Source organism: Podarcis erhardii (assembly GCF_964252035.2).
Source record: "Podarcis erhardii genome assembly, chromosome: 14".
Taxonomy (NCBI): domain Eukaryota; kingdom Metazoa; phylum Chordata; class Lepidosauria; order Squamata; family Lacertidae; genus Podarcis; species Podarcis erhardii.
Window position 1 is genome coordinate 35,487,763 of NC_138503.1, and position 24,931 is coordinate 35,512,693.

General features: G+C 45.9%; 1 protein-coding gene across 2 annotated transcripts in view; it reads right to left on the reverse strand.

Annotated features, from left to right (window-relative positions):
• LOC309329582 (syntaxin-binding protein 4-like) overlaps window positions 1-22,926 on the reverse strand; it is a 60,480-nt gene extending 37,554 nt beyond the window's left edge. The window contains exons 1-2 of one of the 2 annotated variants that reach the window (XM_081840486.1): window positions 22,464-22,926; window positions 712-785 (exon numbers count right to left, since the gene is read on the reverse strand). In XM_081840486.1, coding sequence (XP_081696612.1) covers window positions 712-785; window positions 22,464-22,528 — 139 coding nt within the window. In that variant the 5' untranslated portion in view covers window positions 22,529-22,926. Of the gene's footprint in view, window positions 1-711; window positions 786-1,466; window positions 1,583-22,463 lie in introns of those variants that run through there. The other variant, XM_081840487.1, reaches the window with a different exon arrangement.
• Between the last annotated feature and the right edge of the window lie 2,005 nt (window positions 22,927-24,931).

Sequence of the window (24,931 nt, forward strand, 5' to 3'; positions counted from 1 at the left end):
AGGACGCACCGGACCATAGGACGCACCGGACCATAGGAGGGGGAGAACAGGGGGAAAAAAATTCTCCCCCTCTCTGCTCAGCGCCCCTTCAGCAAAGCGGAAGGAGAAACGGAGCCCCTTCCATTTCTCCTCCTGCTTCGCCGAAGGGGCGCTGCACAGTTCTCCCTCTCTGCTGAAGCCAGGAGAGTCTTGCTCTCCCGGCTTCAGCAAAAGGAACCCGAAGCGTTTGGAGTGCAGCGCGAGGTCCTGCTGCGCTCCAAAGGCTTCAGTTGGCTATCCCTGCGCCCCTTTGGAGCGCAGCGGGAACTCGCGCTGTGCTCCGGGGGCTTCAGGCGGCTATCCACAAGCCTTCCGAGCACAGCGGCAACTCCTGCTGTGCTCCAAAGGCTTGCGGATAGCTGCCTGAAGCCCTCGGAACGCAGCCTTTGAAGCCTCCGCAGAGCAGCGGGGTGAAGACACCCCGCTGCCCTCTGGAGTCTTTGCGCAGCCATTCCCAAGCTAGAACAGCGAGACAGAGCTTAGCTGCACAGCCTGCATTCGCTCTATAGGATGCACACACATTTCCCCTTAATTTTTGGAGGGGGAAAAGTGTGTCCTATAGAGCGAAAAATACGGTAAAACAGGGAAGGCACCCTTCAAAGCTCCAGACTTCTCAGTCCCCTTTTTTCACCCCTCCACAATACTACAGACACCAGAAAAAGACACACTCACCCAGCCCATTGGCGCAGTCATAGAAGTCAATGCAATGGACAGTCCGATCCATTCCGTATGGTCCCATTAGTGTCCTGAAAGCAGAAACCAGGATGAAAAGGAAACTGTTTGTGGACACCAGGGGCATCCTGATTCTAAAGAGAAGAACTGTTATCAGGCCTATGGTCCTTCTAGGACAACCTAGACTACCCTCATGGCCCCCCAATGTTTTGGACTGCCACTCCAATCAGCCCTAGCACTAAACAGAGTCCTAGAGATGGAGAATAAATTTGACGTTATGTGTTTATTTAGAGCATTTGTACCCTGCTCTTGAGTTAGGAAAGTTACCACAGCGGCTTATATACAATCAGTTAAAACAAGGCAGCCTCTGCCTGTAGGGTTACAAGCTAAAAAAACCAACAATAACCCACCAACCACAGCACACAAGGGGCAAAGGAGAGGGAGGGAAGAGGGGGGGGAAGAACCAATTCTTAAACATGTGTTCTTATAATGACCAGCTAGCACAGTTCAGGGGTAGGAAGTGCCTGGTGAAGCCTGGCTTTCAGCAAAGCTGACGGAGGAAGCCCTGCTTCCCGTCTGTCCCACTGAGGCAGCCCGACTGAACCTGGGACCCTCTGCATGCAAAGCGGAGGCTCTGCCATGGAGCCACAGGGGGAGCCTGCGTTCTTACGTGTGTCCCTCAAGTTCTCTACATGACCCAATGATGTGCCGGCGCTTGCCTGACCCCCCTTCAAGCCCTGTTTCTGAGCCGTTACCTGCTAATAATGACAGCTCCCTTGTAGAGGACCGAAATGGCTGGCATCTTGCGTGCCGGAGATGTCCAGTCCGCTGCCTGGCCCGTAAGCGTTCTGCTTTGGCCGAGATCCGGCAAAAAGTGGAGGAGATGGGGAGCAGCTCATGTGACCATCCCCACGGCACGTCAGGTCCACCCCAAACATTAACACAGATCACTGGGAAACCATCGCTCTCTTAAGATTAAAGCTTACGCAAGGCTTTTATGGATGCAGCCTCGGCCTATCGCAGAGGGATTCGGCAGAAGAGAGGGGGCAAAACAATTCAATTAGACTGAAATAAATCCTCTGGACGTTCCCTCCCCTTGCTCTTAAATCATCGTTGCTCACGCATAATTAGAGCAGCAGAGTAATTATTCTGATGTGTTTTTATTGTTTGCCAGGTGCCCTGGTTTGGAACAGGCAGCAAGGGAAGGACGCCGCTCAAATGAAGCCAGGTAACCTTGATGTTGCTCGGGGTATGTTGAGATCCATGGAAAGCCCCTCATTGTAATAACTTGTTGCCGAATTTCTCTTTAACGTCACCCCGTTCCTTTTGCTGCCCTATATAACTGTGGTGGGGAACCTCAGACTTGGGAACAAAATGTGGCCCTCAAAACATCTCTATCTGGCCCCAGAACTCTATCTGGGCTACACACCCTCTCCCTAAGCCATGATTCTCACTGGTCCTCCTTTGACCCCTGAATTCTTTTGCCTGGCAGGGATTTGTCCTTGAACTCTGGTGAGGCTTCTCTCTCGCCTGGATGGAGGACAGAGGTGTGTGTTTGTTTGTGTGTGTGTTGAGTACCTAGCCTACTGTGCAAAGGTAAAATTTGCATTTATTGCTCTGCCCACTTTTATTTCTGGCCCCTCCCACCCATGGCAGGTGGCCCCTGGAAGGTTGCCCAGAATTCACACACACCGCAGGGAGGTATCAGCAGACCAAGGTGTGGAACCCAAGGTTTGGAGACACACAAACAAATGGAGGAAGCCCTAAAGGAAAGACTGTCTTCAGGCAGGCCTGATTAAAGTCCCCTGCCACAACAAGGGCACCCTCTGGACGGATTTGTTGCTACCTAGACATGACATCATATAACCGGAAGACGCACATGCTGGTTTGGGGACTCCAAAGGTTGGATGGTATGGACTCCTATCCCCCCTCCACGGAACTACAATTCGAAGAGTGGTCTAACAGTCAATCCTGCTTCTTCCCAGAGAATTCTGGGAACTGTAGATCTGTGAGAGGGAATAGGAGCCTCCTAACAGCTGTCAGGACTCTTAACAAACCACAGCTCTCTGGAGTCTGTGCAGGAAGCCATGCCTGTTAAGGTAGTCTCACAGATTGAATGGAGTGGGTGTAATCCAAGACTGAACATTCAAAAGCAACCCAGCTGTTGTGCATACTGATTAGGCTTCAACACCACCATTTCCATACAACGTGCCTTACACAAACATTTGCCATGCTGCGATTTGGAAGTGCTTTTCTGTATCACCTGAGCGTCAATAAAACACTTTAACAAACCATGGTTTCGGAAGCTGGCTTTTCCAACAAACCATAGCTAAGATGAACCACAGTTTAGGGTTTGCATGTTACACTGGAGATGACCACTCTCCCTTTGATGAGCAGAGAGATGCAAGAATCCGTTCCCCCATCCATCCTCCTCAGCTGATCTGCAGGAAGTGGGGAGGGGGACTATCTGGCTATGTAAATACCAGAGTGCTGTGTGTGAGCATGTGAGAGTGTGGGTTGGGCACACCCACCACTGGCGTTCAGCCTCCAGGGAGTTGGCAAGAAGTGAATGCAGCCATCAGGTTGAAATGGTTAGTCACCTCTGCTCAAACCTGCAATGTTCCAACTGAGAAACTAGTCCACAAATGACAAAAAAATAGTATTGTTTTTAAGCTGAGGGTGAACCAGAGGTGGCATGGATGATGAGTGACCCATTATCAACATTGTGTTTTCTGATCAAAATCTCTCGTTGTTCCTGTTCATTTTCCCCACATCTGAATAGGAAAATGGCTGGAGGAAAGGCAATTTTGACTGGAAAATGGCCCGCACGAAAAAGATTACATAACCCACCCTCCACCCCCAAATACCACCTATCGCTGCTCCTGTCAAATAGACGGCCTCTCCTGGCTGCATTTCAGATTTGTTTGTTTTTTACAATGCCCAGCCAGGCCTAATTTGGTCTTGTGTTTCAAGGGATCTGCTGACAACGTAAAAAACTGAGCCATGCCCTAATGCAGCTATATAAGGGGCAGGATGGTGGCCTATTTATTTTTCTCTGATCATTATTCTGAATATTGAGGTCTACAAGGTCACTGGTGCATTAGAGGATTTGGGATGAGACAGTGACTTTTGGCTGCATAAAACAAAAGCTGTGAGATAGCAAATAAATGTCTGTTTGCAAATGAGCTCCAACAGCCGCCAGTTCAGAGCCATAGATGTGGTGCTCAATGCACCTTATGTGCAGTAGTTTTTTCAGAGTGAGGGAGACTGATCATTATAAGCTTGTGGTAACGTGGAGGCAGGCTTTTTACCTGGTGGCATCAGTGTTGAAGAATGCCCTCCTTCCTGAAATATGCGAAATCCCATCTGCATTGGCATTCCACCGGCTTTTGGAGACACACCTGTTTAGACAAGCATTCCCCCGAACATGACCTTCTGGTCTTATTGTTCTAATTATTGTTCACTGTTTTAATTGCTATGCTTTTAAACTGGCATAATTTCTTGTATTTTTAAAATTACGACTGTTTTAATGCTTTGATTGAATGGTTTATTGTGTGTTTTAATTATGCATGGATTTTACAATTGATCTTATAAACCACTTAGAAGCCTATATCTATCTATACTGTAGATATAGCATTGTCATAATCAGGGAAGCAGCAGGTAGACAACAGGAGTTTAGCTCTTTCCTATGCTGCAGCAGTCTTGATGAAAACAACTCTTTAGAAGTCACTTTCCCTTCTGGTAGGATCAAGGAATCTGTCAGTTTCTGTTTATCTTAGTGTTTCACACACCCCTTCCCCAGTCTTGAATTCATTCTCCAGATTTCTGCGTCAATTTGGGTGGGGGGACCTCATGGAAATTCATCAGCATTTTAGTGTAAATTTATCCCAACAGTCAAATTTTTGTATTCAGTTTTACCTAATCGACACATTTTTGTAAAGCAGTTTCCTCTAACATAATGCATTTGTGCAAATTATTTTCACTTAATAGATGCAAATGCGTTTTTCTGCACGTTACTTGGCTGCATTGAAAAATTCAGAGAAGTTCCAGTTTCAAAAGATAACTTTTTTTGGTTTGCACACTCTCTGGGGAAATGTGAATGATGCAGACTAGCTGTTAAATGTGAACTGAATAAATGTTGTCTCCCCCCTCATCCTTCTCTTCTAGGCAACCTTCTGGGCACCATCCATGGAAGGCCTCCATTTCCCCCTACTGCTGCTATTCCTCCGTCTCCGTCTCCCACAGAGAGTTAAATCCTCAGCTGCCAAAGAGCTACATCATCTCATCCTGTTTCCCCCTCTGCTGAGTCGGCCACCTAATCTGATCAAGGGCCCACTGTGTGCTGGAATAGGGTGATTAGAGAGCTGGATGATGCAAAATGGCTGTAGCCATAGCAACGGGGGAGAAAGGCCATGCACCACAGAGGTGTGCTTAGTGCAGATAGCAGTAGATAGCAGGAAGCAGCTTTGTGGGCAAAAGGAGCAAAGAATCCCTTGAGCAAGTAGCTGTTGCAATAGGCTGAGCCCTCTGAAGATCAGTTGCCCGTGCAGGGCTCAACCAAAGGATGAGATGGATGAAACTGTCAATATCAGTGTCTCATTTTTTTCCCTTCTTAAGTTCAGTTTCTTTCTTTCTTTCTTTCTTTCTTTCTTTCTTTCTTTCTTTTTATATTTCAAAAAAGCATCAAAATGTTACTGCATTTTTTTCCTATCATGCACATTTTTTGCATTCAGTTCCTCTGGATATACAGTCAAAGCGCATCTCCTCCACCCACCAATGTCTTTGAAGTCCTTCAGTGCCCCCCCCTTATAAGAATGTGGCCCTCCAATCTTTCACAAAGCACAGCAGGCAGTTCAGAGTAGGAACTTTATCTCAGCAATATCAGAGGCAACCCACAAAGAGAAAGAACCAGGAAAATGGTTCCAAAGAAAATGGTTCCATCAAGAAACCATTCAATGGATTTGATGATGTCATCATGGAACCAATCAGGTTTGACTGTGGTGATATCACCAGGAGCAAATGAATGCAATTGTGGATTAGGGTAATGCTTCCTAGAGGAGTCACACTGGTGATTCCAGACAATCAGGTAACCTGATGAAAATGGGGTGTGATAAAATGTGCTGTGGAGCTAATTACATTTGACTACTGGCTGACATCACTGAAAACAAAACACACAAAAAAGGACAGGCTGGGACAGTGAGGATTTCTTTTCCCTTCTACGAAATATGGCGAATGGTTAAACAGGTTACAGCAGCTCTGAGATAAAACTGTGTATCTAAATGGGAGAGAACTGTACATTCTGACATCTACTTCAGCACAAATCACCGGATGTGAGTGGGGATCCAGCTAAACTGAATGCAAATCCATCCTGTAATAGCCCCACTCTGTTTTGCACCAGCCAAATTGCATCTGGAGTACCATGTCCAGTTATGGACACCACATTTTAAGACGGACATTGACAAAAGCCCTTATTTACAGTTCCTTTTTTAAAAAAAACAACTCAACAGATGAATACCTGCTCTCATGTAGGAGCTCTGCACAACTTTTTTCTTTTCTTTTCAGTAGGGGAACAATTCTGAAAGGAGCAGCCATTGCTTTATCCCAGCTGAAGAGACGCTGGAAAGTCACCAGAAGGACTGAAGTATTTTCAACAGGCAAAGGTTTGGGTTCTGAACCATCGTAAGTGCCAAATCATGGTTTGGTATTATGTGAGAATTGAATCACTGAACATGATGCAAGCCTGCCCTTCATAAATCCTTTCCATTCAGGAGAATGAGTCTATAATAACTCCACATCTGATTCTATAATATTAAGGGAGGGGGAGAGTTGGAGTCCTCGCTGAAATCATTTTCCTTGCACTCCACTAGTAAGTCAAACATATTAAGGGTTAATGTGATTATCCGTCTTCTGACATTTCTAAATCCCTCCACAACTCTCCACCCCCCCCACCCCCAGTCTGTAGGATTTTACCGGTTATAAACATATTAACAGAAGCAGGTGGTCCGATACGCCCGTCTCTAGACTGTCTATCCCAGAGCTGACCTTGCCAGATCGTGCGGGGCTCAGGAAACTGGCTGAAGGACTATAGTGGGTGGGAAGGAAGTGGAGAAGCCGTTGCAAAAATGATGTCCTTGTGGGGATTGAGGTGGGGGTGGGATTTGCATGTAATGAGGACTTGCCTTCAAGGTCATATGGGTTCATGACTCGGGACTGCAGGATGGTGGAGGGAAGCTTGCCAGGAGTGTGTAGGGCCATCCCTACCTTTATACAGAGTAAGGCATATGCCTCAAGCAGCAGTGAGGTTGGAGGGCGGAGTTTTATGTGCTCTGTGGCCCACCCTGCCCTCCCTAAACTAACCCTAAGCTAAGTTGGCTTGCCCTGCACTCTCTAAAGCAACTCACCCTGTACTTCCCCATCTGCCCTGCATTCCTTAAGCTAACCTGCTCAGCTGCCCTCTGCTCCCTAAACTGGTTTGCTCTGTGTGGTAAGCAGTAGAGAAATTAAATTATTGTTTAATAATAATAATAATAATAATAATAATAATAATAATGTCACTGCTTCAACAAAGGAATGGAAAAATCACCACTAGATATTACCACATAAGGTAATGGAAGTTGTTGTTGTTGAAATTTGTATACAGTGGTACCTCGGGTTAAGTACTTAATTCGTTCCGGAGGTCTGTTCTTAACCTGAAACTGTTCTTAACCTGAAGCACCACTTTAGCTAATGGGGCCTCCTGCTGCCACCGCACCGCCAGAGCCCGATTTCTGTTCCCATCCTGAAGCAAAGTTCTTAACCGGAGGTACTATTTCTGGGTTCGCGGAGTCTGTAACCTGAAGCGTCTGTAACCCGAGGTACCACTGTACCACCCTATACCTGTAGATCTCAGGGCAGTTTGCAACATGAAAATTACAATATAAAGACCACAGAATACATAATAAAAATAAGAACAAACCAATAATCCCTCCTCCTACAACACATTTAAAAGGTCATCAAATGTTAATCAGCCAAAGAAGAGGAACATTTTCGCATGGCTCCTAAAGGTGTATAATGAAGGCACCAGCCAAACCTTCCGGGGGGGGGGAGCACCCTTGGAATGTGGTCATGGTGAACTCGATCACATTTCTGTCTTCTGCAAGCATATTTGTGCCCTTGGCATGGGGATAAAAAATAAAATAAAATCCCAGTCCACAGGGCCCTTAGTTTGTTTGGCTGTGGAGCTGGACTGTGTCAAGAAGCAATCTCAGCCATGCCCAGTGCTTCTCCACCAGCAGCTCTTGCAAACTCCCTCCCTCCCTCCCTCATGAGAGAGGAGCTCCCAATTTTGACAGGCGCTTAAAATCTCATTTGCTTTATCCTCATCCCACTAGAAGCTGGCAGACCGAGCTGTGCCGTTTTGTGACAGTTTTGAAAAGCTGATTTCATGGAAGCTCCGAAGCGAAAAAGATACACCAAGCATTTCTTTTTTGGGTGGGGGCGGAAGGCACCACTGATTACATCTATGTACCACTTCAAAGCCCTCTATGCCTAACTTGTGGTCTGGCTTGGTCTGCTGTGGCAGAAGGAGATGGTTGCATCCTGATGTGGGGGGTGGCATGGACAGCACCCACTTGAAGCTGCAAATGGAGGGGTGTCATTTTTTAATGTGCCCCCTTGGAAAAACAACCTCCCTGCAAAGTTTAAACAACAACAACACTGGCCACATCAGGTAGAAAGGTTCTAGCCCTAATTCACTCCCTGTAGCGATAGTTTTCTAAATGCAGGGTGTTCTTTACATAGGAGAGGATCCAGCCCTGCTGTTGCTGAAGAAGAAGGAGAAGAAGAAGAAGAGTTTGATATCCCGCTTTATCACTACCCAAAGGAGTCTCAAAGCAGCTAACATTCTCCTTTCCCTTCCTCCCCCACAACAAACACTCTGTGAGGTGATTGGGGCTGAGAGACTTCAGAGAAGTGTGACTAGCCCAAGGTCACCCAGCAGCTGCATGTGGAGGATTGGAGATGCGAACCCGGTTCCCCAGATTATGAGACTACCGCTCTTAACCACTACACCACACTGGCTCTCAGTCGATACTGACCCTATGGCAGGGCCTTCTTGGTATTGCTTCCACATTTGTGGAACACCCTCTCTGGTGAACATTCATTTTCAGCCAGGCCTTTCATAGATGAAAGCTACTGTTCTTGGCAACCTTGAAATTATTAGTTATGAGGACATATGGCTGTGCTTTGATGTTTCTACATGTTTAATGCCTCTAAAAATTTTTTTGAAAAAAATTAAAATATTTTTTATTTGATTTTACAAATTCGTTCACACACATAATCACAAATAATAAAAATTACACAGAGTTCTTCCGAATCTCAGACTTCCCTCCTCCCATCCATGGGTACTTTAGTTTAGGTAGCTTAAAAAAAATGTTTTTAATGTATGCATTGTTTTGTGATTTTGTCGTTTGCCACCCTGGGAGGAAGAAAAACAAACCCCTGTGTTGCAATACAGAGATATCTGCTCAAATACAGCTGCAACACATAGCTAATGAATGTAATAAATGTACAGTGGTACCTCGGGTTAAGTACTTAATTCGTTCCGGAGGTCCGTTCTTAACCTGAAACTGTTCTTAACCTGAAGCACCACTTTAGCTAATGGGGCCTCCCACTGCCACCGCACTGCTGGAGCATGATTTCTGTTCTCATCCTGAAGCAAAGTTCTTAACCCAAGGTACTATTTCTGGGTTAGCAGAGTCTGTAACCTGAAGCGTCTGTAACCTGAAGCATATGTATCCCGAGGTACCACTTTATTGGTAGCAGAATGTCATCCAAAATTAACAATTTCCAAATAATATCCAAATAATACATATGTCAGTCCATAACCAAAGAGTAGTCAACGTAATGAGTTACTGGCGAGGAACACAAGTGATTTTTAGAATATCCATGCAGGTAAATATAATACTTGTGGATCAGAGCTCATGAACCAGTGTAGCTAACGGATGCTGATAAAACCAATGTAAGAACTTATAAACTGTATGGATATTCTAAAAAATTACTTGCTGACGAAGATTCATCTTCGAAACAGTTGATCTAATCCAGTTATACTGTTCTGCTTGTTTGCTGATTGCTATTGAATTCGTTACATTGGAGCATCCACTACAATACTTCTTGGACATTGAAAGGCATCCTGCCTGCGTCGTGGTCTTCCTCGCCAGTAACTCATTACGTTGACTACTCTTTAGTTATGGACTGCCATATATATTATTTGGAAATTGTTAATTTTGGATGACATTCTGCTACCAGTAATAATACATTTATTACATTCATTAGCTACATGTAGCCGCTGTATTTGAGCATATAGCCCTGGGAGGAAGGGCATGTGTGTGCGATTGGAATTAAATCCCTCTGTTTCCATGGGATTTATTCCCTAGAAAGCGTTTCTTTGGGAATGGTGGCCTTAGGAGACTATCATGGGCTCAATATATGCCTCATGTATTCATTGCTAGTCCTGCTGAAAGTAGAGGCATTGACAATACTTTGGCCACCTCATGAGAAGAGAAGATTCCCTGGAAAAGACCCTGATTTTGGGAAAGATTTTGGCACAAGGAGAAGGGGATGACAGAGGACGAGATGGTTGGATAGTGTTCTCGAAGCTACCAGCATGAGTTTGACCAAACTGCGGGAGGCAGTGGAAGACAGGAGTGCCTGGCGTGCTCTGGTCCATGGGGTCACGAAGAGTCAGACACGACTAAACGACTAAACGACTAAACGACTAAACGACTAAACAACTAAACAACTAAACAACTAAACAACTAAACAACTAAACAACTAAACAACTAAACAACTAAACAACTAAACAACTAAACAACTAAACAACTAAACAACAACGACAACAACAACAACAGACCTATTAATTCCAGTGGCCTGCTCTGAGTTTGAGGCAACCCACTGAGCACAGGGGAATTCCTACTTGGTGGCACCAAACCAGTCACTTGGGAAAAAGACAGGAAGTCAGCCCTTGAGTTAGCCATGCTCAATGCATTTGTGCACAAATCGACCCCTAATTGATCTTGATTTGAATTACAAGAATATTATTGTTTGCTAGAGAAAGCTCCAGACCCAGTAGACATCTGATTACTTTTGAACCCATCAATTTTGACTTCTAAACAGAATGACAACATTGCCAAGGTTGGCACTTGGGTAGCATGGAGAGTGATTCAATCTGGGTTAAAGCCCCACATTTTTTTCTCACCCAGGATCATGTCCACCCCCCACCCCCCACCATTTGCTTCTGAAGATTCAGCTTGCAACAGGCATCACCTTCAGGGGGGAAATAGCTGTCAGAAGAGGTTATTTTCAGAAGAAAATTGGCACACGGCCCTGTGATCCATATTGGGAGTGGAAGCATGTTTTGGATCAGGGGTCAAAAATAAAAATGGACAGTTTTAACACACTCTTAAAAAGAAAGAATAGGCTTCCATGCAATTTCTCCCTGATATGAACAAAATGTGATTTCAAAACAGAATTGTGAAAGTAACATTTCACTGTTACGTTACATTTCCTAAAAACACACCATGGAACCTGAGTGAGTAGCAGTCTGTTTATATTTTTAATAAGTAACAATAAGAAATACATTTGAAAAATGACTAATTCACTGACTTACTTCTTTGAGGTAGTTCAACTGAAACTTTTTAAGCTGGCAATGCAAAGGGAGAGAGATACATCTGCCCCTCCAAGTGTCCCTATTCTCCAGGGACAGCCTCAGATTTAGAGAAGCTGTCCCGGTTTCTGATTTGATCCTAGAATGTCCAGCTTTGCCTTAGGACGTCCCTATTTTCATTGGAGAAATGTTGGCGGGTATGGTAGGATGTCCCTAATTTTATCAAAGGGCATGGAGTTATGCGGCCCCCTCCTGAATTTCCTGGACATAGTTGGAATATGGAAGTCGGAAACAGTGTCCAGGCAGAAATCGCTAAAATGTCCTAGAATGTTGGAGCATATGATATATTTGTCTTTCCAAAAGCACAAGGCAGGAAAACCAGCCACTTTAGCACAGACTTGGTTTAAAGAAGTACACCTTCATTCCGCCCCTCTCCAAATGTTAGCATTAGAAGACATGTAGTAATCATGCCCCCTCGGCTCAATTAGGAACATCTGACATAATAAGCAAGACAAAGGTATCTGTAAACATGTGCAGAGTGCATTTCCCATCTGAGAATGGGGGGATGAACTTTTCTGTGATGATGGCTTTTGTTCCTGGCAAGCTTTAGTCTTACTCGCTGTCCATTTTAGAACCATTTTAAACAGGGCTTAATTAACTAGGCCTAAGACCCGAACCTTGTTTCCAGAGCCCTTGCAGGAAATGAGAAGTGATGTGAGAGGAGCGGAAGATGCTGAGCATGTACAGAGTGTATTTCTTTCTTACCACAGAGTAAGAAAAGTACTCCTTGTGCAACTAAGATTAAGGAAGTCATAACATCACCACCACCACCACCACCACAACAATAGAGTGGTTTAGTCACTTGCTATTAGGGATGGGTGAATATGTCAATTTTGGTGTATAGCTTTGTTTCTCATTTTTCAGTTGGCAGTGTGTGTGTGTGTGTGTGTGTGTGTGTGTGTATGTGCCCCCTCATGAAATTTATTTGCATTTATTGCGAATTTCTCTACTCATCTTTGTATCCAATTTTTCCTAATGTACACAATTTTTTTGCAAAGCAATTTCCCCTAATATAATCCATTTTTATATTCTTTTAGATTGTAATACCCCAGTGAAGGTGCACAACTTGGCTGGAAAACTGTTGCAAAATTCAGAAAAATGAGAATTTTTGCAGGATGGCTATGTTTTAGTTCACTTATAGTTTCAAAAGGCAAGAATTGCATAGATTGGCCTTTAAATGTGAACTGGGCCAAATTTCTCCCCCATCCCTGTTTGCTACACAAAAAACCCCATTGAGAGTAATAGACCTAAGTCATGTTCATTCATTTCAATGAACCTACTCCGAGTAAAATTAACATTGGCTGCAATCCTATGCATTTACATCATCATCATCATCATCATCGGAATCCATGATAATATTCATCCGTACAACATTTTTTGCCCTATTGTAAAAATGCACCATACAGTATATAATGGCATCATATTGCATCCTTGAATTTCCTTGTTTATTTGAAATGGTGAGGAGGAGGCGGAGGAGAACTTGGCTAGGCACGCTCCCTTCTGGGGAGAGAGAGAGATAAAGAGAGGATAATGGGGCGTTATCTCCTACCTTTCCGTATCAAATTCTGCCACATGTGGAGGCTGGAAAAGTACCAGGCCAAGATCTTGTTCCTTCTTCTCTTTCTCCTTCTCCTTCTCCTTCTGTTTCTCCATCTCCTTCTCCTCCTCCCCCTCACATCCTCAAACTCTCTAACAAATTAATCTTTTAATCAGTCACTGAGTTGGGCCATATTTATCAAAGTGATGGGGACACATTATCTCCCCGGCCATCTGTTTGCTGCCCTCCAAAGCTGGCTTGCTGGACAAAATCCTAATAAAAGTGTAAGGACAGCTGAACATCAGGCCGCACAGCTGGCCCTTTTCACACGCAGGGGAGCGCTCTGGCCATAGAGCTCCGGCTTTTGCTCAGGGCGGGCAACTTGCCGCTGATGCGTCACCAGAACTAATCATCCCCATACTGGAGAACAAACAGAGCAGCCTCTGCCGGGAGGGCTGCCATTTCTTATTCTCTTTCTCTGGCCAGGGTTGGGATGGGCCTGGCATCTGCTGGGGTCCACACTCTGACAGAAGGCTCACTGTCAACCATGGCTGCCCCCTGCTTTCCTCCCCAGAAGCAGGCAAGCTGCTGAGTCTGCTAAGATTTCCTTCACCCTTCCCAGCACCTCCCAGAACCAGCCGGTGCTGAGTGGCATTAATGACTACATAGTCTCAATGCAGTGCAAGTGTGTACCTTCTCCTTGCCAGAAGGCCTTAAAGACCACAAAGCGGCTAACAGATTGAGGTTGAATCCTGACAAGACAGAAGTACTGTTTCTGGGGGACAGGAGGCAGGCGGGTGTGGAGGACTCCGTGGTCCTGAATGGGGTAACTGTGCCCCTGAAGGACCAGGTGCGCAGCCTGGGAGTCATTCTGGACTCACAGCTGTCCATGGAGGCACAGGTCAATTCTGTGTCCAGGGCAGCTGTTTATCAGCTTCATCTGGTACACTGGCTAAGACCCTACCTGGTCGTGGACTGTCCCGCCAGAGTGGTGCATGCTCTAGTTATCTCTTGCTTGGACTACTGCAATGCGCTCTATGTGGGGCTACCTTTGAAGGTGACCGAGAAACTACAACTAATCCAGAATGCGGCAGCTAGACTGATGACTGGGAGCGGCTGCCGAGACCATATAACACCGGCCTTGAAAGACCTACACTGGCTCCCAGTACGTTTCCAAGCACAAATCAAAGTGTTGGTGTTGACCTTTAAAGCCCTAAACGGCCTCGGTCCAGTATACCTGAAGGAGCGTCTCCACCCCCATCGTTCTGCCCAGACACTGAGGTCCAGTGCCGAGGGCCTTCTGGCGGTTCCCTCGCTGTGAAAAGCCAAGTTACAGGGAACCAGGCAGAGGGCCTTCTCGGTAGTGGCACCCTCCCTGTGGAACGCCCTCCCACCAGATGTCAAAGAGAAAAACAACTACCAGACTTTTAGAAGACATCTGAAGGCAGCCCTGTTTAGGGAAGCTTTTAATGTTTAATAGGTTATTGTATTTTAGTGTTCTGTTGAAAGCTGCCCAGAGTGGCTGGGGAAACCCAGCCAGATGGGCGGGGTATAAATAATAAATAATAATAATAATAATAATAATAATAATAATAATAATAATAATTAAGCCATGATGCCGTGCAACATAGCAAGCTACCTTACACCAAGTCAGCCCATTGGCCCATTTAGTTCAGTGCCATCAGGCAGGGGCTCTCCAGGATTTTGGGCAGGTGACCCTCCCAGCCCTAGCTGGGGATGCTTGGGATTGAACCCGGTGCCTTCTGCATGCAAGGCAGATGCACTAGCGCTGAGCTGCAGCTCTTCTCCTAGAAGAACATGAAGGGGCTTATACTGAGTCAGACCACTGGTTCATCTAGTCCAGTATTGTCTACACAGTGACTCTCCGGGGTTTCAGAGCTGTACCTGGAAGTACCAGGGACCTTCTGCAGGCAAAGCAGGTGTGCTGCCACTGAGCTGCAGCCCTTTCCCTGATGCTCATTGTGCCAGCAGCCGTGATTCGGGCACTCTGCAGCAGCTGGAAGAGGTTAGAAGATAACGGGGAAGGTGGTGGCCATGGTGATGGAAGAAGTAGTTGAGACAGTGGGGCATCTGCCCCATGCACTGTGCCTAAGGGTCCTGGAGGTCCAGTACAGCAGGAAGGGGTCCACAACAGGGACCAGGGAAACAGGGAATCAGCCAAGGCTGGGGCCAGCACCTGTGGCATCTGTCCCACAAAGCATCTGGCAGGGCTGGTGTATTCATGATGCATAGATGGGTGGTTGCCTCAGCCAGCAGGCCATGGCCAACTGCTAGCATTGCCACTGCCAGCTGCCCCCATTGCCGACTGCAGCAGCCGCCATTGCTGGTTGCCACCAGACCATTACCAGCCACTGCTGCACCCACAGGGCAGCAGCTGGAGGAGCAGCTGAAGGAAGCTGTTTACCAGCAGATTGTTTTTCTCCTTCAAGGAAATAGTAAGTAATACACACATTTTTCAGAACAGGTCACTGATGCCCTGGGAAAGTGGCAGCCTAAAGTGTTTAAAAGGAAGGATGGAGGGGAAGTTTAAAAAGAAGAAGCTGATGACTATGCTACTGTCTCTAATAGGGATGGAGGAACCTGTCAATGTTGGTTTTTCATTTTCTAGGAATCTGCCTACTTCACTTTCTCATTTTCCAAGAATCTGTCAGTTTCAGTTTCTCTCAGTTTCTCATTTTTCTAATATATATTTTTTGAAGTCCTCATGAAAGTTCACCAACACCTTAATCTGATTTTCTCCTAATATTCACAGTTTTGTATGCATTTGTGTGCAAGAAGATGCATTTTTTTGCCTGTTATGTTCACCAATGCATGCATTCTTGTACACACTTTCCCTAATAAAAGCATTTGGGGATCAGAGAATTTCACTGCAAAATTTAGAGAAGAGCGAACTTCAAAGGATAGTTGTGCTTCAGTTCACAAATAGATTCATGGATTGCGAATTAAACAGGTCTGCATTACAACACAATCCGAAGCCAACTTCTCCCCCAAAAGTATGTCCCCTGGCTGCAGGTCATCTGAAATACAGGAGGAATGCAGCTGTAACGGGAAAATTGTGGCAAAAACTGTTTCAGGCAAGCAACTAAGGAGGAGCTTAAGAAAAAAAGAGATCTTCAACTGCGCAATGATCTTTTGACTGTGAAAGTCATCTGGATTTCTCCTGCCCCACCCCTGTGAGTGTGAAGATAGCACACCCCCACCTTTGCAGCCTAAGAGACCAACTCTAAGGAAAGCTCCCCCTTTTCAGAAGCATCTCTAGCAGCTACCCAAAGTAGTCAGTGTTGCAGAGGGTGCTTACCTGACCTCCCACCAGCAGTATCACAGCAGCTAACTGGACAGAAGAGGGTCAAGGTGTTAGTGAGTTCAGTATGGTGTAGACACCCTGGTGGGAGCACTATGTTGGCTCTACTGGTGTGTTGTTGATGTGCCATTCCTCCCAATCTCTCTCCTGATAAGCTGCAGAGATCTCAGGCAAGCATCACCATGCTACTAGTAGCTACTTTCTACTCTTCTGGCCCCATTATAGTTGTAATTTCCCTAACCAATGATGTGGTTGGCAGTAGTATAACTGGCTAGTAATGTACTTTTAAAAAGGCACTTCAGACCCACTGGTCATTCTCTGCCCAAACTCAGACTCCAGCTGCCTCCAGACTTTTCTAGGTATGATTCCATTTTATACCAGCATATTTAGACTGTGCAAAATTCAAGGGTTTTTTTGCCTTCAGGATAGCGATGGGCAAATGCCCTGGCAAAGGGTGGGATAATGTCGATGCTGAGCAGCTTACTAATAACCTCCGCACAAACCAATTGCAATGAGCACCCAATGGACAGCAACTTTGTGTCACTACCATGCAAATCTTGTGCAAACAAATGAGGACGGACACTCAATAAACAGACTGTCTGGGAGAGTCCTCCTGCCCAGTCATCAGATAGTATAATAATATATTCCTTTTAACACAAATTTCTGAGCTGGGACAGAAAGTAAGTTAAGGGGGCAGGAACTACTTCCACATATTTAGACTATGTAGGCTCATTGCCCAGAGTGAGAACAGATATTGAACCTGCTGATCTCACTTGTAGCTCCAGCACATAATGCGACTCTACAGCGGCAGTTAGGGTTGCTGCATTTTGCAGGGTACAGAATTAAGTTTGGGTGCAGTGCCTGTACACAGACAAGCTAAAGGCCCTGTGCATTCTAGAGTCACTCAAAGCAAGGGAGATGAGATTGGGGACAGCGGCTGTGTACATGCTGCCCATCCAATGCATTGAGCCTGTGCACATTCTAGAGGTGTTCATGTGTTACATTCAATGAGTGTACAATTAGTGTGTCTATATACACTAATAGTTGAGCTGTACACTTGTATTGTTATTCCCATGGGGCATTTGCACATTGTGTTCAACAAGTGTACAATCTGTGTACCTACAGACACAGATAGCTGAGCTGTACACTCATTCACAATCTGTGTACCTACAGACACAGATAGCTGAGCTGTACACTCATTCACATGTAATGTTCAATGGGTGTACATGTGTACACAACAGTTGAGCTACACCAAACAAGTGCAGTCTCTCTGTCCTCCATCCAGACAATCAAGAGGCATTATCAGAGTTCAAGGGCACAGTCCTGACTGCTCCCCGCCTAAAACGGGGGGGGCGCCCTTTGCGTGGACGCGTGCAGCCCCTAGATCTGGAGCGGCTCCAACAGCATAGGCTTGGCTTTGCCTTCCCTCAGGTGGGATACCTGGAGGTCTCCGCCTACCTCAGTCAGTTGTCCAATCCCACCTGGGGGAAGCGTTGCCAAGGAGACCAGGCCAGGTAGGGGAGGGATTACCTGCCCACACAATAGAGGGAGGATCTTACCTGGGAATCCTCACTTGGCTCCAGAGCTTCTCCCACCCTACCCACCCTCAGTTAATGTCTTATTTTGCAGGTTAACTTTTCTTCACAGGTATGTGGGCGCTGCTACGTTAAGGTCGCTGTTAAAGGGCCAGAAATGAATTTCCCTGCATTGGCAGGTTTCGCCTTTCCTGTAGCAAAACGTCACAACTTTGGCGGTATCAGGCCTTGGGCGGAATCCTTTAGTCCATCTTCCTCTTTGCGGCGGTGATACCAGGGTTCCCCGTTAAAGGGGTTTCTGAAGGGAGGCTTTGACCGTACGCCGAAAGGTTGTCATTGCTCTCCCCTGCGGTGGCGGCGTAATGGGGGTGGCTATCTCTGCTTGAACATATGTTCTCCAGAGCCGGCCCATCCCCCCCCCCACACTGGATAACCCTGATGCTCCCTAGGTCCCCGGCTGGGGACTGGGGAGGGAGAACGCCCAATGCCTGAGCGAAGGTCTACCCACATTTGAAATTTAATAAAGTTGTGGCCAATTTAATCCCATAGCACGTTGTCTTGAGTTGTTATTCCACATGACGGGGGGGGGGGGGACCGCGTGGGATCTGGGGACTCCGCCTGTCCACGCAAAAACACTCAAGTGGGTGTTTAAACCAGGATTTTTGAGGGGCCTGGCTTGGGGAGAAGAGATGTGGTTGGGAAGGGGCTGTGGTGTAGGGAGAATTTTGAAGGCTAGATAGAGAGGCTTGGAGGGCTGCTCTTGGCTCCCAGGCCTGAGGCTCCCCACCCCTGATCTAATCAAAAGGTAAAAAGCATCCCTTTCCTGCAAAAACATAATACCCTTGAAAAGAGCAGCAAGCTTCAAATGCACCAGATAACATTATTTTGCAGCACTTTTGGATAAGGTTACCAGATTCCCCCCCCCCAAAGAATCTGGGGACACTTTAAAAAAAAAAAAAAAGAGAAAAAAGGTTATTTTTTAAAAAACCATTTTTTTAAAAAAATAAGAAGTAATATCTTCTCTTCTGGGTCTCCTCTGTTGCACAGCTTTCCTCTGGGCTGATATCCTGGTGCTCTCCTACCTCTCTTCCTCAGCAGCAGCGGCCAGAGCAGCGTGGCAAGGTTGGGGCTCCCCTCTTTTTTCTCCTTCCTCGTTCTTTCTCTCTCTTCCTTCTCCTTCTCCTTCTTTCCTCCTCCTCCTTTCCTCCTTCTCTGAGTCAGCTCTGGGGTTTTTACTGGCCCTGGAGCGCCGCTGGGTGGCGAGGTGGCCAGGTGCTCTTGCACCCGGCTCGATTTGGGTCATGGGGAGGGTCAGAGGTTCCCCCAGTTGATGCGCCACTTGTCCCCAGTTCCCCCTCAGCAGTGGCAGTCTCAGCAGCCCAGAGCCAGCCTGGTAGTGCAGTTGGCTCTTGCTGGCTTCAGGAACTGCTCACTACTGTGGCGCCCACCATTTTGCCTCGCCGGAAGTCCCCCATATGATGTGTCTTGTGCCGTTGAACCAATCACACAACATTCATTCCCTACTAATAAATCCACAACACTTAAAATATAAATCCGGGGACATTAAATGAAATCCAGGGACATTCCGGGGACAGATTTTGTCTGGGGACAGATTTGTAAATCCGGGGACTATCCCCGGGAAATGGGGATGTATGGTAACCATACTTTTGGATGTTTCTCTCCCATTTCTTTTGTAGGCTGGTGTCATTCCTTTGCTTCTAGATCTTTTCATAGCCTGCTGCTCACTACACTGGCTCATCAGTACATGTCCCCCTTATTATCCTACTAACAACCCTGTGAAGTAGGCTAAGCTGAAAGACAGTGACTGGCCTGAGGTCACCTAATGAACTTCATGGCTGAGGGCAGATTTGAACCCTGGTGTCCCAGGTCCCAGTCCAACACTCTAACCCTTGGGTAGGCAAACTAAGGCCCAGGGGCCAGATCCGGCCCAATTGCCTTCTAAATCTGGCCTGCGGACGGTCCGGGAATCAGCATGTTTATAAATGAGTAGAATGTGTGCTTTTATTTAAAATGCATCTCTGGGTTATTTGTGGGCATAGGAATTCGTTCATTCCCCCCCCCCAAAAAAATAGTCCAGCCCCCCACAAGGTCTGAGGAACAGTGGACTGGCCCCTGCTGAAAAAGTTTGCTGACCCCTGCTCTAACCACTACAGCACAGCAGATCTCTTTTACAACCTACTACAATTGACTACCACCAACCTTCTCCTCAAACAGAATCCATTGTACCTGCATATCTAGGGGTGCCATATTACAAAAGGTGAAAACCCAGATACAAAACTGCTTTTGCAAAATCTCAAAAATAAATAAATAAATAAATAAATAAATAAATAAATAAATATTTTTTTTTGAGCTAAAGGAAATTCAGCAAAATCTAGACTTTCGACATGGGTTGCCATATGTTTGGATTTCCCTCCCGGACACTACTTGTGACTGCCGTATTCAGGCTACGTCCAGGAAATTCCAGACATATGGCAACCCGATGCATATCGGTCTCTACCAGGTGTACTAGGCATATATCTTAACACATGGAGGAGGGGTGCAGGGTTTTACATGCCACACACACATGTCTCCATTCATGCACGCTGATCAGGGAGCAGGGAGGACTAATGAGGGAGGTTGCCTTCAGAGGTGTGTGGGGCCTGGGAGGGGGCGTGCCCCAGGGAGAGCCTTGAGGGCCAGATCAAGAGGTCTAGGGGTGACATTTGGCTCCCAAACCTTAAGTTCTTCACCCTTGCTTTAGACAAAATCCATTAATAGTTATTGGTCAGGCTCAGAATATGTACATCAGGACCTAGTGATACTATCTGACTGACATCTGTTTCTGCAGAGTCTCCAGTTACACTTGGAGACCGCAAAATATCCCCTGTTAATACTATGTGTTTGTGTACAGTTCAATATATTTGCAGGAACTTGTGCAACGGCCAGTTGCACATTCCAGTGTTTGTGCACATTCTCCATTCAGCTTGCACAAACCACGGCATATGCATCTATGCAAACACAGACTCAAGGCACACATACTGAACATGTCAAGTAGACTGACCCAGGGTTTTTACAACTGCATGCACATCACTGAAAGGCATTCAGGTAGGCATGAACAATATTCCCAAGCAGACCCCATCCATCCAGGGACATACCCAAATCTACAGACAAAATAGTCGTCAGCCAGGATAGCCTTCAGTCATGTCTACATGCAAAAGTGGGTTATGTGTGCACATCAGGACTTTCCTTCTCCTACAAAAGTATCTTGCAATGTAACAGAGGAGATGCCCCAAGGGGGAAAAAATCATGGATGCAAACTGGGGCCATTGTGTGCACAAAACGTTTTCCCCCTCCCACAACTGGCTTGCTTACCCAAACTCTGTGTGCACAAAAGAGGATACACACGGGTACATATGCATGGAAGGATACAAGTTAGTTGCCCGTGCAATAGGTACACAGCCACGCCTTGCCTAAAGTTGTTGCCATGTGGGTGGTGGACACGCTCCATGCAGATTTAGGCTTGACCTGTAGGCTGCCAGTACCACAACTGCATTGCCAAGGGGAACTTAAGGATTTTGTCTCCCTAGCAATACCAACAAGGTTCAAAACATTGTCCCAAACCAATGTTCAGTCTAAAATAGATGTCTGCACTGTAATCCAGACGTTACTGATTTCTCCCACAGATCTTTAGATGTGAGTCCCTAGAGAGGAATGTTCCTCAAGCTTTTCATTGTTGTTTTGGTCACCCAGGCACCCCTTTAAATGTACTGAGTTCCCTAAGCTGCTTCTCCCCCACCTGGCAACCCACCAGAAATCATATCTGGGGCCATCATGTGCACTGAATTCTTCTGCGAGCCCATCACGTGCCACACACTTTGAATGGTGTAAGGATCTGTTGACTGAGGTACCAATGCAACACTGGAAGAGGTAAAGATGGGTGAAAATTGTTTCTCCCCCTACTTCTCATTTCCCTAGTCTTGTTCACCATATTTCTGCATCAGCATTTAATTTGTCAGCATTTACGGTAAATGCTTCTTCTAAACTACACACTTCTTGCATGCAACATTGCTTCCTACACAAATTTTCGCAATAATTTCCCCATAATATAATGGTTTTAATCTGGGTCATTTTCTACTAATATGAGCATTTTTATAAATAATCCCCCCCCCCCAGGGCATGCATGTTTGTGCCCATTTTTAAGCTGGAGAATTACACCGCAAAATTCGCAGAAGAGTGGCTTTCAAAGGATAGCTGGTTTTCAATTTGTCCATTAACGGGCTTGGAACTTCACTATATCTCCCTGCAAGTATTTTATGCCAAGGAAACCTGCCCAGGAACATCCTCGCCTTTCCCAAAACAGGGTCTCCTCTGATTCAGTCTTTTGGCTGTGTACCAGCATCTTGGCATTTACCCTTCTTTTAAAAAGCTTTATGAAAAGACATTCTGATCTGCAACTTGGTCCGGCCTCACGAATCTCTTGGGCGAATATTCCAAAGTACACAACACCACACAAAAACACATACCCCGCCCTGCCTCATGCTTCCTAAAACCCCCGAAACGTCTCCACTGATATGCAAAAGACAAGCAGTTGTGCAGGAAGACACTTAAGCCTTCTCCCCACTCCCCATTCCCCAGACCACAAGCAGCCCCTCTTACCAATAAATCAGAGAGAGTCCGTCAAAGCGTTCAAGTTCCCTGCCAGTCGGCTTAAGATAGGACATTCTCTCGTGGCCCCGGAATGCCTGGCTCCCTCCTATTGTCCCCAGCGATGGAATAAGACCGTGCAACAAATCTGGTCGCTCAGTTGCAAAGCCATATGTCAGCGACCCGACGGCAAGCGCTTTCCCCGACAATCCAAACACCTACAGAATCACGGGAACGTTTGAGGGGTGGGATCCGGTGCCTCTAATTCCAAGGAAAATACGCGACATGCGACGGGCTCCCCAGAGTTGGAGGCCTCTTGGCTCTCAGTGCAAATTGATTTGAGGAATAATTTGCAAAAGGGCAATGCCCTCAACTCCCTCCTGCGTCGGCTAACAAAGGTGGGCTGGCGCCGCGGTCTTGGCCTGAGCATTTCATTCTGGCAGCCTTTCGGGCACAGCGTGCGAGGAACAGATGTTATGACTCTTTGTTAATCCTAAGTGGCAGGTCCGTCAAGGGCAGAATCATTCCCAAGGGCTTCCAAAGGTTTTAGCTTTGGCTCCAGACATAACAACAAGAGGGTGGCTGTAAAAACCTCCTGGAAGGGACAGCTAGGATCAGAGGGACCCCCTCCCGTGTCTCCTTTTCCCTCCTGCATGAAGGAGAGCTCCCGGGAGCATCGTGGATGCTGCTGTTAGTGGGTCATGAGTCTGTTTCATGCGTTAGGGAGACAAGCAAGGTGCACCAGGAGCCCTCCGCAAGGTATCCTTGGGAATCACACTGGGGACGCAATAAACAGCAGATTGGCACGGAGCCTTTTCATTGCTCCCCGCGTTCCAGACTTACAGATGCTGCCAATCAAGTCGGCAGCCCTTCCCTCCCACTCAGTTGATAAAATATCCTTTGCCCAAGAGCAGATCAAGGAAAAGAAGATTTTATGGTTTTATTTAGTATGTAAACAGTCCAAACATCCCGCCAGCCAGTTAAAAGAAAAAAGAGAGGCAGAGAAAGAGAGAGATGTTTGTTCTAGGGTGTTTAAAATATAGAAAGCTCTTTTAGATCACATGTGTTGTTGATTTATTTATTTTTAAAATCGCAATATATACACATATATAAATTTGCTCACCCGCTCTGTCCCCAACAACAAAATTCAGGCTGGGAAAGAAGAGATTAAAGAGAATAGAAACATCCCTCTTGGAAACTTTAAAAATCCAATTTCAACAGCTAAGGAAAACAGATTAATGGATAGCTCAAGCCCTCCCCCTCAAAGGCTGCCCAGAGATAGATTAGAGAGCTGCCTTCACACTTTTCACGGCAATCATGTTTGCAATGGATACACACTTGCGTTCCAACAGTATTTGCCGTGTGGGAAGAGCTGCAAACAGACATGCTCTCAGGCATGTAGTGGCCTGGTAGTACAGCACTGCGGTCCATCAGAGCTCCCTGTCAGGGATGCGGGGGGAATTCAATTCAGTTCATGTTTAAAGGCAAAACTAATGCACACTTTCCGAAACACTACATGAAGCAAAACACAGGCATCCTTCAAAATTTGCACTTCTCAGAATTTTGCACAGCAGCTCTCCAGCCAGGCAACGTGTGCAAAAATGCATATATAAAGCTGTGCGTAAAAACACTGATGGACAGAAGTGCATCCTATTAGGGAAAGTTGTTTTGCAAAAATTGTGGAAAACCTAAAGGTGCATATTAGGATAAATTCAAGAAAATGCTGACAAATTTCCATGAGGCCTTTTATTTTTTTATTTTTTAAAAAAATCACAGGCTGATGTGGAAAGGGGGAGAACTGAAGATGGGGAAAAGGGTTGGAAAGTGATATATTTGCCCATCCCTACTCCCTGGGTGCTTAGGAATGCATGCCTGCTCGTCACATTTTCTGTATTTGCTTTGAGGGATACAAGTTAGCAAAGCCACAAATAGCAGAGCTTCCATATCATCTGAAGCACGACTGGCCTGCCCTCAGAAAGGGATAGTTCACAGTATGATTAATAGAATCACACAGACAAGCAACAGGCCAAGATGACTGTCCTATGAGAGGTGGGTGTATCTGCCTCAGTTTCTCCCAGGTTCTCATTTTTCATAGACTATGGTTCAGTTCAATACATTTCCACATCAGCATGAAATGTTTGTTTTCAAAAAAAAGAGGTCCTCGTGAAAATTTGTCTACATTTTAGGGAACCTTCCTGCTAATATACATATTTTTGTATGGTATATTGCCAAATGTGCAACCAAGTAATTAAAAATGTCTTTATCAGGGGCAGTGTGCATAAGAACCCAGATGTTTGTGAACATAGTGTGCAAAATATATCAGGGGAAATTGCTTTCCAAAAATGAGGAGATGAGGTAGCCCAATATGTTTAAACTTACTGAATTGTGTTACTTCTTAGTGAGCGATTAGGTAAAATGTTGACTGCATGCTTAGACCTCCATATTTTAAGATCTAAGTCTGCACAGAGTGATTCAAAAAT